This window comes from Myotis nattereri (assembly GCF_964212035.1).
Source record: "Myotis nattereri genome assembly, chromosome: 12".
Classification (NCBI taxonomy): Eukaryota; Metazoa; Chordata; class Mammalia; order Chiroptera; family Vespertilionidae; genus Myotis; species Myotis nattereri.
Window position 1 is genome coordinate 66,734,242 of NC_138087.1, and position 15,825 is coordinate 66,750,066.

Below are 15,825 nucleotides of genomic sequence, written 5' to 3' on the forward strand. Positions count from 1 at the left end.
TATTCCCCTTTTCCCCCCATTGACTCCCTCCAGGCCTCTCTCCAACCCCCCTAGATTCCCCCCACCCCCGACTCCAGTCCTTAACTATCCTATTACCTATGTCCATGGGTAATGCATATATGCATACAATGTCTTTAGTTGAGGACCTCCCATGCAACCACCCTCCCCATACCCTATGTCTTTTGATTGGAGCAAATAATCCATTTACATTTAAGGTATTATTGATAGCTACTTGTTTCTTGCAATTTTTTTCTTTTACCTATGTTCCTCTCTACAATATATATTTTCTTCTTCTTAAAGCAGTCCCTTTAACATTTCTTGCAGTGCTGGTTTGGTGGTAATGAATAAAGACTGGAAAGTTTTTATTTTGCTCTCCCTGGAATAGTGTGGTCCAAATCTCCCCAGTGGACAGAATCCCCACTGATTCCCATCACCAGATGCTACACAGGCTCCTCCACACCGCCTTGTTGCTGTGAGTTGGGGTCCCTGCGTGGGGTTGAGACCTGATGCTTCTGGGGGAGGGAGCTCCATGCCTGTGATATCCCGCTGGCTTTTCAGCACAACCACACATCTATGAGGAGGCTCTCCCTTTTACCATCTTCCACCCTCTTATCACCACCCCCCCATGTGATTTCTACTGTACTCTTTGGCTATAAGTTTTCACGTTAGCTATGCTTGTATTGTTTTTCAAATTGATTGCTCTGCAATTTAGTTGCAAATCTGGTTTGGGGCTGGGAGCTAGTAGGTGCAGCTTTCAGGTAATCTGCAGATTATCTTGAAATCTCTAGTGTTTTAATCCTTGATCTGTTGGCTAAGGTGGTGTCTGCCAAGCTCTCTACAGAAAAGTCACAATTTTCTTCAAATTACTATTTTAACCTTATAATTAATGGGTATCATTTGGGTAGATATCTTGATATTATGTAAGCATAACTTTTTCCTTATTAAAACTTCACCCACTATAGTTAACATCCATTGGTAATTCTTATATGACAAAATTATTGAAAACGTTGAGGCCACATCATGATTCTTTTAATTCTATCATATCTTTCTTGTTTATTAGTTGTATTCTCCTATACAAAAACACTTACCCTCATTCCTTAGTCATTGGTTTTTTATTTATTCATTTATATCATTATGGACTCATGGATTCTTACTCTCTGAGTGATAACCCATTACCATGGTTACTCATTTTGAAGCTTTGGGTGTGTGTACTCATAGGATGTAGGTCAGGACTGAGACAGAAAGAATAGGGAATAGCCCTGGCTGGTGTTGCTAAGTGGTTACAGTCTCAGCCTGCACACTGAATGGTTGCGGGTTCAATTCCAGGTCATGGGCATCTTTATTACTTATACTACACTAGCACCTACATCTGTATCTGTATTTATATCTGTATATGTACTTATACTCGTATGATAAGTAGATGAGGTGTTAAGGTAGGACCCATTACTAGAAAAATTTTCCTAATTATAAATGAAGTGGTATGCTGTTAAAAGCATTTTTGAAAAGTCTCTAGATTTTTAACAGCCTTGCTTTGTAGCACATACCAGTTTTCATATGTAATTACTCATCATGGCTGATTGCAGTCTGCCAACATGATCTATCTAATTGATTGTGCAGTGGGAAAAGATGTGCACATTCAGCTTGAAGCCAACTAAACCCGTCATAAAGGAATTAGTTCAAAAGTAAGTAAGTACGTAAGTAAGTAAATAAATAAATAAATAAATAAATAAAGTTCATCAAGGCAGAATATGATGCTAAATAAGTGCGTTTTGTATAGCACAAAATAAAAAAATACGTAAGCAAAAAATGAAATATAGCAAAACAGAAAGAGACAAATCCACAAATTATAAATGTGAAACATGTTCTGCATAGGGTTTTGCATATTTCTTATAAGAGATGATAAACAAATGAAAAACGTCAATTAGGAATAATGAATTATTAACAATCTAGGTAGCAAATATGGCCTAGTTGACATATTAACACTTGTACCAGACAACAGAATTCATGTTCTATTAAAGTTATATGGAGATGTTGATCATACAATAATTTTAGATCTATCTCAGATCTATCTCACTGTGCTTCTGACAGCATCAAGTGGATTTTGTGATTACCAGTTAAAGAACTTAACCCTATTGACACACATCTCTAAGGCCTGCTTTATATCTCTGTTCCTCAGGCTGTAGATGAAGGGGTTCAGCATGGGGGTAACTACTGTATACATGAGTGAAGCAATTATGTCTTTGGAACCCCATGATGAGGAGAAAAAGTAAACACCTGCAGCTGTCCCGTAGTATAAAAACACCACAGAGAGATGGGAGCCACAGGTAGAAAAGGCTTTATAGAGTCTCTTAGTGGAGGGCACCCTCAGGATGATGGTCCCTATACGGATATAGGAGCCCAAAATAACACCAAAAGGCAGGAAGAAAATCATTCCTGCCTCAGTGAATAGGACCAGCTCATTGAGGGAAATGTCTGAGCAGCTCAGTTTCAGGAGCGCAAGGAGGTCACAAAAGTAGTGGGTGATGATATTATCGGTACCGAAGGACAGTCGAACCAATAGGAGAGTGTGCAGCAAATCATGAACACAGGAGCAAATCCAGCAGCCAGCCACCAGCAGCACACACAGCCCCTCCCTCATGATGGTGGTGTAGTGTAGGGGCTGACAGATGGCCACGTACCTGTCATATGCCATCACAGCCAGAAGAAAATTGTCAAGAGTACCATAAAGTATGAAGAAATACAACTGAGAAATGCATTCCACATAGGAGATGGATTGTTGCTGAGTCTGCATGTTCATGAGCATCTTTGGGACAATAACAGACGAAAGCGAAAGGTCAGAGAAGGCCAAGTGGCTGAGGAAGAAGTACATGGGCGTGTGCAGGCGACAGTCCATCCTGATGAGCAGGATGATGAGCAGGTTGCCCAGCACCGTGGTCAGGTACATGCCCAGGAACAGGGTGAGGAACACGCCCTGCTGCCCTGGCGGGATGGGGAGCCCCAGGAGGAGGAACTGGGACACGCTGCTCTGGTTCTCAGGCCTCATGCTGCTCTTCTGTCTGCTGGGGATGAAAAAGGTTTGGGAATCTCAGGAACCTAGGAATGGTGACCTGAACCATCACATCTCATATTGTCATTCTCTGGGAAAACCATTCATTTTTAAATACTTTCATATTAATTTCTCACAGCTGTGGATGTATGCATCTTCCCTCTTTCCCAGTCTGGTTCCAGGAAAACATTGAGCCCCCAACGTAATCGATAAGACCTCATCCCACAGTTGCAAGAAGTGGTTCTCTGTTTTATTCAACCATTACTTTTAACATCAAGTCTAGGTCAGAACCTCTTCTAAGGACTGAGATAATTTCTGTACCTGGCCAGAGCCAAACCCTAATAATTCACAGTGGCAGAAACAGAAGATGAGTCCCAGAAACTGGTATCAGTTGTTAGTGCCCTAAAATAATGTGAGACACCTGCGCTGATTGGGCTCCTTGGAACATTTTCACACTCCTCCTGTGAATCAGCCGGGGTCATTGATCCACAGCTGTAAACTCAGGGACATTTGCAAATGGGTGGCCATTTAAAACCACTTGATGCCAGAACAGCTCCAAAACTAAAATAGTGCATAAACTATCTTTTATAATATGGTTGAACATTTAGTACAACATTTGCATATTGGCCTAAGGACCTACCTACATTTCCTAATTAAATCCACATTTCAAACTTACATTCCCAGACTTTAAAACCCTGTCACAGCTGCACTAATAATTCGTATTCTTTTACCTTTTTTAGGTTTTAATAGAAACATAAATGATACAAATTCTCTAAGCACACAGCAATGCAGTAGGGAATAGAAGGACACACATATGTGTGTATATCTGTATGTATAATGTATGTAATATGTAATGTATAAAACTTGTATTATCATCTATATATATAAAAGGCTAAGTGACTGTCCGACCATTCGACTGGCCGGTATATATGATGCGCACTGACCACTAGAGGGCAGACGCTCTATGCAGGAGCTGCTGAGCTGCGGTAACTTGGCAGCAGCAGTTCTCAGGTTTCGCACCCCAGAACCAGAGAGGAGGGATCCACGTGATTCCACCTTCGGCCATGGGTGCACAATCCGTTCACTGGGCCACTAGTTTTTATATAATAAAAATCACCAAGTATTAGCTACTTCATGGGGTTCTGTCTAATGTATCTTTGTGATCAGATCCCACGTTCTTAACTATTACACAGGGAAACATCCTTTTTCTTACTTGGGGAGGCCAGCACAATGTATTATATTAGAGCTGTGAGGACTCAAAGTTGTCCAAAATTCTGAAACCTCTTACTAGATAATTTCATTCCTTTATAATTCTCAAATATATTCACTTTATTTTGCACAATAACTGTTTACTGAGAGCCTCTGTAAGATTCACAATAGAAGTGTAATTCTTTTCATTTATAGATGGGGAAACTAAGACCAAAATTTACGTAACTTTCCCAAGGTCTCAACACTATTTGATGGTGAACCAGCCCAATAAACACATACAGCATGATGCCAGCAGGTTATTTTTCTGGGATGTTTAATAAAAGTCAAGAGGAGGAAAGGAAAATATAAAATAAAGACAAAAAGGAGAGAAAAACATTTAAAAAGAAAAGAAAATGTAAAGAAGAGGTTGCAAAATCTGAGGGGCTCTCACACTCGGGTACATGGAAAGGAGAGCAGATTTGTTTCACAAAACCGGGAGTTGCTTAGAGTGTGGCTATCTCAGCTAATGGTGCCAGAGGGGGGACGGCTAAGGACATACTTGAGTTCTGATACCCATACACCCATACACACACACACACACACACACACACACACACTCTGCTGAGCTGAGGATTCCAGTCACCTGTGACCACATTGCCATTATCAGGGAAGAATAGTCAATATGTGGTTCAGCTCAAAAACACTTGTCTACACATATACAAATCATAAGTAACACACTAAGTGAGACATACACAACACACAATGATGGACCACTCACCCACAAAAGTACTAACACACCTGACTTGTGAACTCATCTGGTGACATGCAACTCACCACATATACATAACTGAAGCACTGTACACACATCACCAAAATCATACAAGACTATAAACAATTAGAAAATCTTACAAGAACCTGGATGATGTTGCTCAGTGGTTAAGTGTCGACCTATCAACCAGAAGGTCACGGTTCGATTCTGATCAGGGTGCATGCCTGGGGTGTGGGTTCAATCCCTAGTGGGGTGTGTGAAGTAGGCAGCAGATCAATCATTCTGCATCATCAAACATAGAGACATATGTTTCTATGTCTCTCTCCCTATCCCTTCCTCTCTGAAATCAATAAAAAATATTTTTGTAAAAAATGTCATAAGAAACACTCACCACAACACATATGCACACCCAGCCACACACTCACCACAACAAGTAGCACACGCCCTCCTATTACTGAGAGGCAGGCTTCAACCCTTCTGACCATCTCCTTCCAGGGACAGGTGTCTACCTGGTGCAGTTAATCCTGTTCAGTCACAGGCAGTCATTAAGCCAGCAACACTATCCAATCCCCTGGTCACATACACATGATAACATACACACAGAGAAAATCAAACAACACCCCTTCCAGCTCTCACACATGAGTGTGTCACCCACAGCACAGCTCCCATGGGCACCAGTACATGCTGTTGAGCAGAGATGTGAGCCCTCTCTGACCTGACCTTGGTTCCTGGTGAGGTCGGGCATCTTCTTGTCCAGAAGCAGAGACAACAGTCTCACTTCTGATGATCAGCTGTGAGGCCAGTGTTTATGATGACAGGCATGAATCAGGAGTCCCTCACCACATGCCGAGAAGTGATAACTTGTTCTACATGCATGAATATAGGACTTTGAGTCAGATGCATAGCGCACACAGACACACACACACACATACACACACATGCAAACATTAAATACCAGATACCCAAGCATACACAATACATGCAGACACAGATTCATGGACACAGAGTATCATACGCGAACCCACTAGCACACAGGCAGATCCATCACCAAGTACGGATTTCCAACTCCTCTCACCTGGGCTCATCATTGGTGAGTTCAGACATCTTCTGCTCCAGACTGTTGCCTATCTCCTCAGCTTTTCTTCAGGAGACCTAATATCCAGACACACAGAGGAAATATCTGGGCCTTGGCACTTCTACTGACTTTCCTTTTCCTTAACCAGCTCCCGGGAAATGAGTCCAATGATAACACTTAATTATTAATGAGAGACTGCAACAAAGTCCAAGTCCCCAGGTTTCTGGTTAATTTCTGACTGCCCTTTGGAGAGCCATGTGCCCAAGAGCCAGAGGGACTGGAGTCCTAGGGGACATTGCCCCTGATTCCAGTCATGCCCTGACGCCTTTCTTCTTGAGCATTATTCAGGCTGGGAGAAAGGAGTTTTCAACTGAACATTTTAAATGATTTTAAACTTAGAGAAAAATTGTAAAATGCCATGTTGGTTTGGAAAAACGTAGGTTTCCAGTTGTGAGTACGCAAAACACAGAGTTTATTCACGTTATTATTTATTATTATTTTATTACTAGGGGCCCAGTACGCGAATTCATGCACCTTGAAAGGAACTGTGGGCTGCGAGGCTGTGGTGGGCACAGGGGCAGGTCTTGGCCCATCCTCCGTGTCCCTGCTCAGCCCCTCCCACTGTGGCCCTGGGTCCCCTCTGTGCTGGCAGCCCTGCTCTCCCAGCCACTGCTCCATGCGCTGACTATGCCATGACGAACAATTGGGGCCGGCACCAGCAGCGGGTGCAAGCAGGGTCAGAACCATCATGGGTGCGAGTGGCGGCTGCTGCCCCAATCGCCCCTCAGGAGCAGGAAGAGGTGGAGAAGCCCTCAGGGGCGATTGGGATTGGCAGCTGCCGCTCGCACCCTCTGAATGCGCCGGCAGCAGATGTGAGCGGTGCTTCCAGTGCTGGCAGTGGGTGCAAGCGGGGCTGGCACCGGCAGCAGGTGCAAGTGCTGGGTGGGACCGTGGTATGTGGGAGCAAAGAATTTTCAGTAACCACCAGAGGCTCACCCTGATGCCAACGACAGGCGTCCTGCCTTGGTCTGGCACCCCTGCTCACCTGCTCCACCATCTTGCTGCAGCCTACCTGCCATGTTCCGTGCTCTGCCGCCTGCTTGATGCCTGCCATGTTTCGCGTCCGACCCCTGGTGGTCAGTGCACGTCATAGTGACCAGTTGTTCAGTTGTTGGGTTGCTCCACTGTTCTATTTGCCTATTAGGGTGTTATATAGAGAGATTTTTCATGGTAACATATACACAGAGAAAACCAAACAACACACTTTCCAGCTCTCTAACCATACTTTCATCCTAACCTATAATTGGCTAATGTAATGTCTGCCAGGTTATCTACTGGGAAGTTAACATTTTTTTAAATTACTATTCTAACCTTGTAATTAATAGATATCATTTGGGTAGATATTTTGATACTATACAAACATAACATTTCCTTCACTAAAATTTCAACTCACTATATTTGACATCCATTGGTGATTCTTATATGAGAAAATTATTGCAAATGTTATTGTCAAATTATGATAGTTATAATTCCATAATAAAGCTCTTTTAAGAGATTTATTCTCTTAAAAGAAGAAAATGTATTCTCTTATAAGAAGAAAATTCCTCTTTCCCCCTCTCATTAGTTTTTTATTTATTCATTTATGTCATTATGGACTCATAGATTCTTATTCTCTGAGTTATAATCTTTTATCATTATTATTGGTTTTGAAGCTTTAGTTGTGCTTATTGCCTACAAGGATTCTAAATGATCTCAGAGAAGCCAACTGGAAAATATATAAAAAAGAAACACAAGAAGCAAAAACTAGAAACTGAGACGCTAAAGGTATGTTTACCCACAGCAGGTGGGTCAGGAGTGGGACAGGAAGAATGGGAGATGGAAACAGCATAGATGTTGATAAATGATCTATAACTTGCAATCTATTTATACATTTTAAAGCCCATGATTTCTAACTGATATCTCCAAATCTAGTTTGACCCCATAGAGTTCTTTCCAGCCTCTCCTTTTCCATGAACAGAGCTCCCTAGAGAGAAAGGGACTCCCTTTTCCTCAATGTTTACTTATTTGTTGAGTCTTTGGATACATGGTGAGTTGTTTCAGAATCTTGACTCACACCACTGTCAATGACACACTAAGTATAGCTTAAAACTTTGTTTCTGGGCATATTTTGTTTGAATGTTTTTATTGGTTTCAGAAAGGAAAGAAGGAGAAAGAGAATCATTGATTGGCTGCCTCCTGCACACCCCACACTGGGGATGGAGCCTGCAACCTGGGCATGTGCCCTGACTGGGAATCGAACCTATGACCTCCTGGTTCATAGGTCAACATTAACCACTGAGCAACGCCAGCTGGGCCCAGGTTTAGTTTTTTATTGTGAGAGTATATAGTCAAATTGTAGGTTCAAGAATTACTTAGGATACTTATTTTATTTTCCTCTTTGGTATAATTACAGTGAATATTAGGAATATATTTAGTTTCACTTATATTGTTTTATTCTATTTTGCTTTATTCACCAGCTCATCTATTTATTTTTAGTGGCAAAAGACAACATAGTCAAATCTACACAAATAATTCTCCCCATCTCTTCTGCCCAACCTCCCGTAGGTAAACTATCTCATTAGTTTCTTTTATATTTAATTTGTTGAGGTGACATTATGGTTTTAGTTAATAAAACCATACAGATGTCAAGTGTACAGCTAAATAAAACAACACCTGTATACTGCATTGTGCACTCGCCAACCAAAGTCATATCTCTTTCCCTCTCCTTTGATCCCCACTTTGTTCACTTCCACCTCCTCCCAAAAACCCCTTTTCCTCTGGCACTCACTGTACTGTTTTCTGTGTCTATATATGATATATATTTTTTCTTGCTTTATTCCTTCAACATTTTTTTGATCTGACAGTTGTCAGTCTACTCTATGTCTATGCTTTTGTTTCTATTTTGTGTGGTTTTTATTACTTTGAACATTAGATTACACACATAAGTGAGATCATATGGCATTTGTCTTTCTCTGACTAGCTTATTTCACTTAGCATAATAATTTCCAGGTCCATCCATGCTGTCTCAAAAGGAAAGATTTTCTTTTTTTCTGCAGAGTAGTATTCCATTGCGTTAATGTACCATGGGTTTTTTGTTCACTCGTCTGCTGATGGGCACTTGGGCTGTTTTTGGATGTTAACTACTTCCTGTGTTTCTCTGTTTAAATGGGCAGATATATGAATATTTTACTTCCCTTTCATTTTTACATGACATATAGCATGCTATAAATGCTCTTTTACACATTGCTTTTTAAAATTTAACAATGTATCCTATTTCCCCATATTGATTCATAAATATCTCTGTTCTTATATTTCTCCCTGTTGCTAAATACTATATTGCATTGATGCTCTACAGAATTTTCTTTATGGGTTCTAGTATGAGATATTGGTGTTGAGTGTCTTAAATACCACCTAATTGTATACCTCTGATGGCTAATATGATAAATTTTATGTTTTGTATGTTAAACTACAATTAAAAATTAAAGAGAAAGTAAGAGGTAATCTCTACATACAGCATGTAAAAGAATTATAAAATAATAATAATAATATATGATCAATAAGTAAACAAAGGGGAATGAAATAAGAATATATATTTGATTAATCAAAAGGGAGGAAGATAAGAGACAATACAGAAACTTCAATCAGAAAGGATATATGCACCCATATGTTCATAGCAGCACAATTTACAACAGCTAAGATTTGGAAACAGCCTAAGTGCCCATCATCAGATGAGTTGATTAGAAAACTGTGGTACATCTACACAATGGAATACTATGCTGCTGTAAAAAAGAAGGAATTTTTACCATTTGCAACAGCATGGATGGAATTGGAGAGCACTGTACTGAGCAAAATAAGCCAGTTGGAGAAAGATAAATACCACATGGTCTCACTCATTTGTGGAATATAATGAACAACATAAAGTGATGAACAAAAATAGAACCAGAGTCATAGAAGCATCGAACAAACTGTCCAACCTATGAGGGAGGGTAGGGAGTGAAGGGTAAGAGATCAACCAGAGGACTTGTATGCATGCATATGAGCATAACCAATGGACACAGACCGGGGGAAGGTGAGGGCATGTGCTGGGGGGTGGGGGAAGTAAAGGAGAGGTCAATGTGGAATAAAGGAGACTTATGTAATACTTTAAACAATAAAGAATTTAAATAAAATAAAAAAGAAATGTGTAGCAGGTGTATCAAATAAAAATCAGTAATATGAAAAATAAAAATTTAGATATATTATTGTATATCAATAGATAAAATTCTGCAGAAATATATAATTGTTGCTTTACATAAAAAAAGAGCAAATCCAACTTTACACTGTTAGTGATGGACACCTCACAGATATAAAGACATATCAAAGTTTAGAGTGATAGAAATAATACCATGTAAACACTAACCACAAGTAAGGGGCATCTTTACTACCAATGCTATACTAGTAACTATATCTTTACCTGTATCTTTATCTATTTATATATATCTATATATCTACATCTATATCTATATCTATATCTATATATCTGTATATGTATCTATATCTATAGATTTAGCTACGATATATCTATACTAATATCAGAACTAGACGAGGTGTTAAGGTAGGACCCAGTGCTAGTTGTGTGCTGTTAAATGCATTCTTTTTTCATTTGAATTCTTTATTGTTGAAAATATTATATATGTCTCCTTTTTCCACTCATTGACCTCTCCCCGGCCACTTCCACCCCCCAGCACATACCCTCACTCCCCTACTGTCTGTGTCCATTGGGCATGCTTATATACATCCATACAATTCCTTTGATCTCTTACCCTACCCCATCCCCTGCCTTCCCTCTGAGGTTGCACAGTCTGTTTGATGCTTCTATGTCTCTGGATCTATTTTTATTCATCAGTTTATGTTGTTCATTATATTCCACAAATGAGTGATATTTACCTTTCTCCGACTGGCTTATTTTGCTTAGCATAATGCTCTCCAGGTCCATCCATGCTGCTGCAAATTGTAAAAGTTCCTTTTTTGTATAGCAGCATACTATTCAATTGTGTCGATTTACCACAGTTTTTTTATACACTCATCTGCTGATGGGCACTTAGGCTGTTTCCAAATCTTAGCTATAGTGAATTGTGCTGCTATGAACATAGGGGTGCATATATCCTTTCTGATTGGTGTTTCTGTTTTCTTGGGATATATTCCTATAAGTGGGATTACTGAATCAAATGGGAGTTCCATTTTTAATTTTTTGAGGAAACACCATACTGTTTTCCACTGCGGCTGCACCAGTCTGCATTCCCACCAGCAGTGCCCAAGGTTTCCTTTTTTTTCCGCATTCTCATCAGCACTTGTCGTTTGTTGATTTGTTGATAATAGCCATTCTGACAGTTGTGAGATGGTACCTCATTGTCGTTTTGATTTGCACCTCTTGGATGATTAGTGACTTTGAGCATGTTTTCATATGTCTCTTGGCCTTCTGTATGTCCACTTCCAAGAAGTGTCTATTTAGGTTCTTTGCCCATTTTTTATTGGTTTATTTTCCTTTTAGGTTGTATGAGTTCCCTATAAATTTTGGAGGCTAAACCCTTATCGGATATAACATTAGCAAATATGTTCTCCCATGCAGTGGACTCGCTTGTTTTGTTGATGGTTTCTTTTGCTGTGCACAAGAAGCTTTTTATTTTGATGTAGTCCCATTTGTTTATTTTTTCCCTCAGTTTCTATTGTCCTAGGACAGGGGTGGGCAACCTTTTTGTGAGTGCGTGCCAAAACCAGCAAAATCTCTGGCTCAAAATTCTTCTGCGTGCCAACCCTAATTTTTTGAGAACATGTTACGCCTACTTGATATCTCTTAAGGTGTACGTGTGTGAAGAACCTTGAAGAAATAATAAAATTCATTCGAGAGACAAAAACACAGTATATGATGATGAAAAATATTTATTTTTTAATGTATACATGTACACTGATAGTCCAACAGAAAACTTTATGACTCTGTTTGATGTTATCAGTGGGACATTTGCTGCTGCATCACTGATGACAGAGATTTTACATCAGGTTTATATTTCGTGACCTTCAGTCATATGCATGAGCTACTACTTTGTACATCTGTCAGGCTACTCCTATTACGAGACTTAACAAAATTCATCACTGAGAACAAAGATTCACACGCGTATGTGGATGAAACCAAAACACTGGTCGGATGTAGATACCCAGGGCGAGTTAAGGCAGAGGCATAGAAATTGCTCTTCTCTCTCATCAATCCATGTCTATTGTCTTTAAGATAACTTGTTATGTAAAATTATTTATTTATCTAAGATGCACCGGCACTGAATTTATGTGAAAAATAAAAAAGTCAATATTAAGAAAAAAATTGTAAATGGAAGATTATAAGAGAGGGTTTTGCGTGCCAGCAAAAGTTACTGGCATGCCATGTTTGGCACGCGTGCCAGGGGTTGCCCACCCCTGTCCTAGGAGATGTGTTGGTAAACACATTGCTATGAGATATGTCTGATATTTTGCTGCCTATGGATTCTTCTAAGATTTTTATGGTTACCCATCTTACATTTAAGTCTTTTATCCATTTGTTTTTTGTGTATGGTGTAAGTTTGTTGTCTAGTTTCATTTTTTTGCATGTATCCAACTTTCCCAACATCATCTATTGAAGAGACTGTCTTGACTCCATTGTATGCTATTGCCAAATATTAATTGAGCATAATGGGTTGGGTCTATTTCTGGGTTCTCTGTTCTGTTCCATTGGTCTAAATGTCTGTTCTTGTACCAGTACCAGACTGTTTTGATAACAGTGGCTTTGTAATATAGCTTGATATCTGATATTTAAATGCATTTTAGAAATATTTCTAAGTTTTGCTTTGTAGCACATGCTAATTTTCATAGTGTAATTATTCTTGTCATGGGTGATTGGAGTCTACCAACATGATGTCATTGAATGTGATTTGGAAGAGATGTGCACAATCAGCTTGAAGCCAATGTGAGCCAGCAAACAATAATCAGTTTGAACAGAAAAAAATAGAAAGTTCACCAGGAATGGGTCATGATGGTAAATCAGTGAGTCCTCAATAACATAGAATAAAAATACAAATTCGCAATTATAATTGTGTAACATGTTTTACAAAAGATTTTGCCTAGATCTTATAAGGGATTATGAATAAGGGAATAAAGAATTATTAACAACCTCATAGAAAATTTGACCAAGTTGAATATTAACAGCACTTGTACATGACAACACAATGCATATTATCTTAAGATTATATGGAGATGTCGGCGATACAATAATTTTAGGAGATCTATCTCCCTGTGCTCCTGACTGCAACAAAAGGATTTAGTGATTGCCCCTTAAAGAACTTAATCCTATTGACACACATGTTTAAGGCCTGTTTTATATCTCTGTTCCTCAGGCTGTAGATGAAGGGGTTCAGCATGGGGGTAACTACTGTATACATGACTGAAGCAATTATGTCTTTGGAACCCCATGATGAGGAGAAAAAGTAAACACCTGTAGCTGTCCCATAGTATAAAGACACCACAGAGAGATGGGAGCCACAGGTAGAAAAGGCTTTAAAGAGTCTCTTAGTGGAGGGCACCCTCAGGATGATAGTCCCTATACCAATATATGAGCCTAAAATAATGCTCAATGGCAGGAAGGAAAGCATTCCTCCCACAGTGAATATGACCAGCTCATTAAGGTAGATGTCGGAACAGCTCAGCTTAAGGAGCACAATGAGGTCACAGAAGAAGTGGGTGATGGTATTGTTGGCACAGAAAGATAATCTGACCAAGAGGAGGGTGTGCAACAGGGCACTGCCACAGGAAACCATCCAGGAGCCAGCCACCAGTAGCGCACACAGCTCCTCCCTCATGATGGTGGTGTAGTGTAGAGGGTGACAGATGGCCACATACCGGTCATATGCCATCAGTGCAAGAAGAAAATTGTCAAGACCACCAAAAAGTATAAAAATATACAACTGAGAAATGCATCCCACATAGGAGATGGATTGTTGCCGAGTCTGCATGTTCATGAGCATCTTAGGGACAGTGACAGATGAGAAGGAGATGTCAGAGAAGGCCAAGTGGCTGAGGAAGAAGTACATGGGCGTGTGCAGGCGAGAGTCCAGCCTGATGAGCAGGATGATGAGCAGGTTGCCCAGCACCGTGGTCAGGTACATGCCCAGGAACAGGGTGAAGAACATGCCCTGCTGCCCTGGCAGGATGGGGAGCCCCAGGAGGAGGAATTGGGACATGCTGCTCTGGTTCTCAGGCCTCATGCTGCTCTCCTGTCTGCTGGGGATGAAGAAGGTTTGGGAATCTCAGGAACCGAGAAAGGAAGATCAGAACCATCTCATCTCATACTGTCATTCTCTGGGAAAACCATTCATTTTTAAATACGTTCATATTAATTTCTCACACCTATGGATGTGTGCATCTTCCCTCTCTCCCAGTCTGGCTCCAGGAAAACATTGAGCCCCCAATGTGGTCAACAAAGCCTTATCACACAGCGCATGCAATAAGGGGTTCTCTGTTTTTATTCAACCATTACTTTTAACATCAAATCTTTGCCAGGACCTCTACTAAGAACTGAGATGCAGCAGTGAAGAAGAAAAGCAAGGAGCCCACTTCTATGAGATTAGATCCTGATGAGCATGGAGGGATAATTTCTACACCATCCCAGAGCCAAACTATAATAATTCACTGTGGCAGAAACAGAAAATGAGCCCCGGAAACTGGTATCTGTTTTTGGTGCATTTAAGTAGCGTGATTATCCAGGGGTGAGTTGGGGTTCTCAGAGCATTTTCACACTCCGCCTGTGAACCCTCAGGTCCCTTTGGCCTACAGCTGTAAACTCAGACACTCTCAAATGGGTGGCCATTTAAAACCAATTTGTGCCAGAATAGCTCTGAAACCAAAATAGTCCACAAATTATCTTTCACAATATGGTTGAACATTAAGGAGAACATTTGGGTACTTGCCTAAGGACCTAACCTACGTTTCCTAATTAAATGCACACATCAACCTTACATTCCCAGATTTTTAAAACCTCCTCACACCTGCACTAAGAAAAGGTGTTCTTTCACTTATTTTAGTTTTTAAGAATTAAAAACATAAATTATACAAATTTTGTAGGCACACATCAATGTCTAAGGAATAGAAGGGCACGTGTGTGTATCTGTATGTATAATGTATATAACTTGCTATATGTATTATCATTTTCTATTTAATAAAAATCACCAAGTATTAGCCACTTCATGGGGTTCTATATAATACATCTGTGTGATCAAAACCCATGCTTTTAACCATTACACATGGAAACTTCCCTTTTCTTGCTTAGGGAAGCCAAGCACACTGTATTACTTTGGACCTGTGAGGACTCAAAGTTGTCCAAAATTCTGAAACCTCTTACTAGATAATTTATTTCTTTATATTTATATACCTTCCAACTGACAATAAATCCTCAAATACAGTGGTTCTCAACCTTGGCTGCACATTAGAATCACCTGGGAATCGTTTAAAATCCTGATTTCTGGGCCTCGTTCCAGGTGATTCTAATGTGAAGCCAAGGTTGAAAACCACTGCTCAAATATATTAACTTTATATACACAATAACTGTTTACTGAGAACCTCTGTACCATTCACAAAACAAGTGAAATTCTTTCCATTGTATAGATGTGGAAACTAAGACCAAAAATTTAAGTAACTTTCCCAAGGTCTCTC

The 15,825-nt window shown here is 40.0% G+C and overlaps 1 protein-coding gene across 1 annotated transcript; it reads right to left on the reverse strand.

The window, feature by feature from the left end:
• Positions 1-2,107: 2,107 nt before the first annotated feature.
• On the reverse strand, positions 2,108-14,381 carry LOC308527761 (uncharacterized protein; the record flags this gene model as incomplete). Its single annotated transcript, XM_081103160.1, is given in 3 exon segments — positions 2,108-3,043; positions 3,045-3,107; positions 13,425-14,381. Coding segments are annotated over 3 exon segments (1,956 nt in total).
• Positions 14,382-15,825: the final 1,444 nt, after the last annotated feature.